Below are 2,121 nucleotides of genomic sequence, written 5' to 3'. Positions count from 1 at the left end.
AGGGCCTGGGTGCAGGGCCCTGCTGGGAGCTGCCAGCCACAGCTCAGAGCAGGCTGAGAGAGGAGAGGGGGAGAGAGGATGAGAGGGTAAAAGTGTAAAAGGCAAGAGAGCGAGGTTCCTGCTACAATACAATAAATCATCTGCTGTGTTGAATATTCTGATTCTCACGAACTAATCTAGTACAATACACAAATTCTATAGCATTTCCATACAGCCTATAAGAATCACTACATTACTATACTGTGCTACATTTTAAACCCTAAAAACTCCTCTTTGGGCCCCTTCTGCCAAGCCAGCAGGGTCTTCTCGGACCCTTGGGCCTGGTGCAAGCAGAGGGTGTTGTTTCATCAAAAGGGGATCACCTTCAGCTGGCCATGCCATTGTTTTCCTGTTGTTCAGTAACAAAAGGATCTCAAAGCTTCCTTTCATTTCAATCTCGCTTATAGTTTCTATATTCTCAATATCTTTTGCCAGACAATCATATTGATAAGGCTTTCCTGTTTCATCTTCCCCACCACTCCCCTCGCAGGCCATCCAAAACCCCGGGGACCTGCGGCTGCAGGAGCGCGCCTGGAGTGCCGTGTGCCCCCTGGTCGCCAAGCTGAAGCGCTTCTACGAGTTCTCCCTGCGGCTGGGTGAGTGCCTGAGCTCCCCAGCATCCCCCCGTGCATCCCCGAGGCCTGCCCGCGGAGGGCGGGCTCAGCTCGGGATGCTGCGCCGTGCCTCAGTTTCCCCTCGGCCCGTGGGGGCCTTCACCAAGACCTCCGAGATCGACGTGAGTGGTTTTGGGGTCACAGCTGTGGGGTTACAGCTGTGGGGTTACAGCCATGCCACAGCAGCTGTGATCCCCGGGGTCCCTCTCCATGGCTTGAGGATGGGGAGGAAGGGGGATCCCAGGGATCTCAGGGTGGTGGGGTTCACTGGGGGCCTCAGGATGAGGGAAGAGATGAGGTGGGGGTGCAGAGGGGGACAAGGAGTGCTCTGTCCCCAGAGAACGCCCTGCGGAGCCTGCTGGAGGCCCTCACCAGCCCCCCCTACGCCCCGACCCAGCACCTGGAGCGGGAGCAAGCCCTGGCCAAGCAGTTCGCCGAGATCCTGCACTTCACCCTCAGCTTCGACGAGCTCAAGGTGCCTCCCCGTGTGGGGTGACAGCGAGGGGGACCCCCACACCGGGACCCTGCGAGTCCCTTGGGTCCCCTAACCGTGGTGTCCCCCCCTCAGATGACCAACCCTGCCATCCAGAACGACTTCAGCTACTACAGACGGACCATCAGCCGGAACCGCATCAACAACCTGCAGGTGGGAGGACTCTGCTGCTCCCCCGGCCTCCCCCAGGGGTTCGCAGGGCTGGGGATGGCTCTGGGGGGGCTCAGCCACCGCAGTGACCCCCACCACGCCCCCCCAGCTGGATGCAGAGAGCGAGGTGAACAACGAGATGGCCAACAGGATGTCCCTGTTCTACGCCGAGGCCACCCCCATGCTGAAGACCCTCAGCAACGCCACCACCAAGTTCGTTTCAGAGGTGAGGGGGGCTGGGGGGACCCTCAGGAGGGGCAGAAACCCCCTCCAGCCACCACACATGGGGGAAACAGCAGCTGGGACCTGTTGGGTTTCAGAACAAGACCCTCCCCATCGAGGACACCACCGACTGCCTGAGCACCATGGCCTGCGTGTGCAGGGTGATGCTGGAGACCCCGTGAGTGCCCCACTTTGGGCTTTGGGGGGGACATCTCGGTCCTGGGGTCCCTTGTGCCACCCCTGCCAGGCTCAGGCAGCCTCTCTGCTCACCCAGGGAGTACCGGAGCCGCTTCACCAACACCGAGACCCTGCTCTTCTGCATGAGGGTGATGGTTGGTGTCATCATCCTCTACGACCACGTCCACCCCGTGGGGGCCTTCGCCAAGACCTCCAAGATCGACGTGAGTGGTTTTGGGGTCACAGCAGCTGTGATCCCTGGGCTTGAGGATGGGGAGGAAGGGGGATCCCAGGGATGAGGGTGGTGGTGTTCACTGGGGGCCTCAGGATGAGGGAAGAGATGAAAATCTTGACTCCATGTTTCAGAGGGCTGATTTCTTATTTTATGATAGATATTAATTTCAGATATATATTATATTATTATAT

General features: G+C 58.7%; 1 protein-coding gene across 3 annotated transcripts in view; it reads left to right on the top strand.

The window, feature by feature from the left end:
- LOC102042750 (protein FAM49A-like) overlaps window positions 1–2,121 on the top strand; it is a 7,031-nt gene that overhangs the window by 3,397 nt on the left and 1,513 nt on the right. For all 3 annotated transcript variants that reach the window (XM_031062055.1, XM_005427111.3, XM_014309537.2), the window contains 6 exons: window positions 530–635; window positions 992–1,128; window positions 1,222–1,299; window positions 1,406–1,522; window positions 1,617–1,696; window positions 1,793–1,919. In XM_031062055.1, coding sequence (XP_030917915.1) covers window positions 530–635; window positions 992–1,128; window positions 1,222–1,299; window positions 1,406–1,522; window positions 1,617–1,696; window positions 1,793–1,919 — 645 coding nt within the window. The remainder of the gene's footprint in view (window positions 1–529; window positions 636–991; window positions 1,129–1,221; window positions 1,300–1,405; window positions 1,523–1,616; window positions 1,697–1,792; window positions 1,920–2,121) is intronic.

The sequence above is a fragment of the Geospiza fortis genome, unplaced genomic scaffold, assembly GCF_000277835.1.
Source record: "Geospiza fortis unplaced genomic scaffold, GeoFor_1.0 scaffold432, whole genome shotgun sequence".
NCBI classification, from domain to species: Eukaryota; Metazoa; Chordata; class Aves; order Passeriformes; family Thraupidae; genus Geospiza; species Geospiza fortis.
The sequence above is the reverse complement of the archived record's forward strand: the minus strand, read 5'-3'. Positions and strand labels throughout refer to the sequence as shown.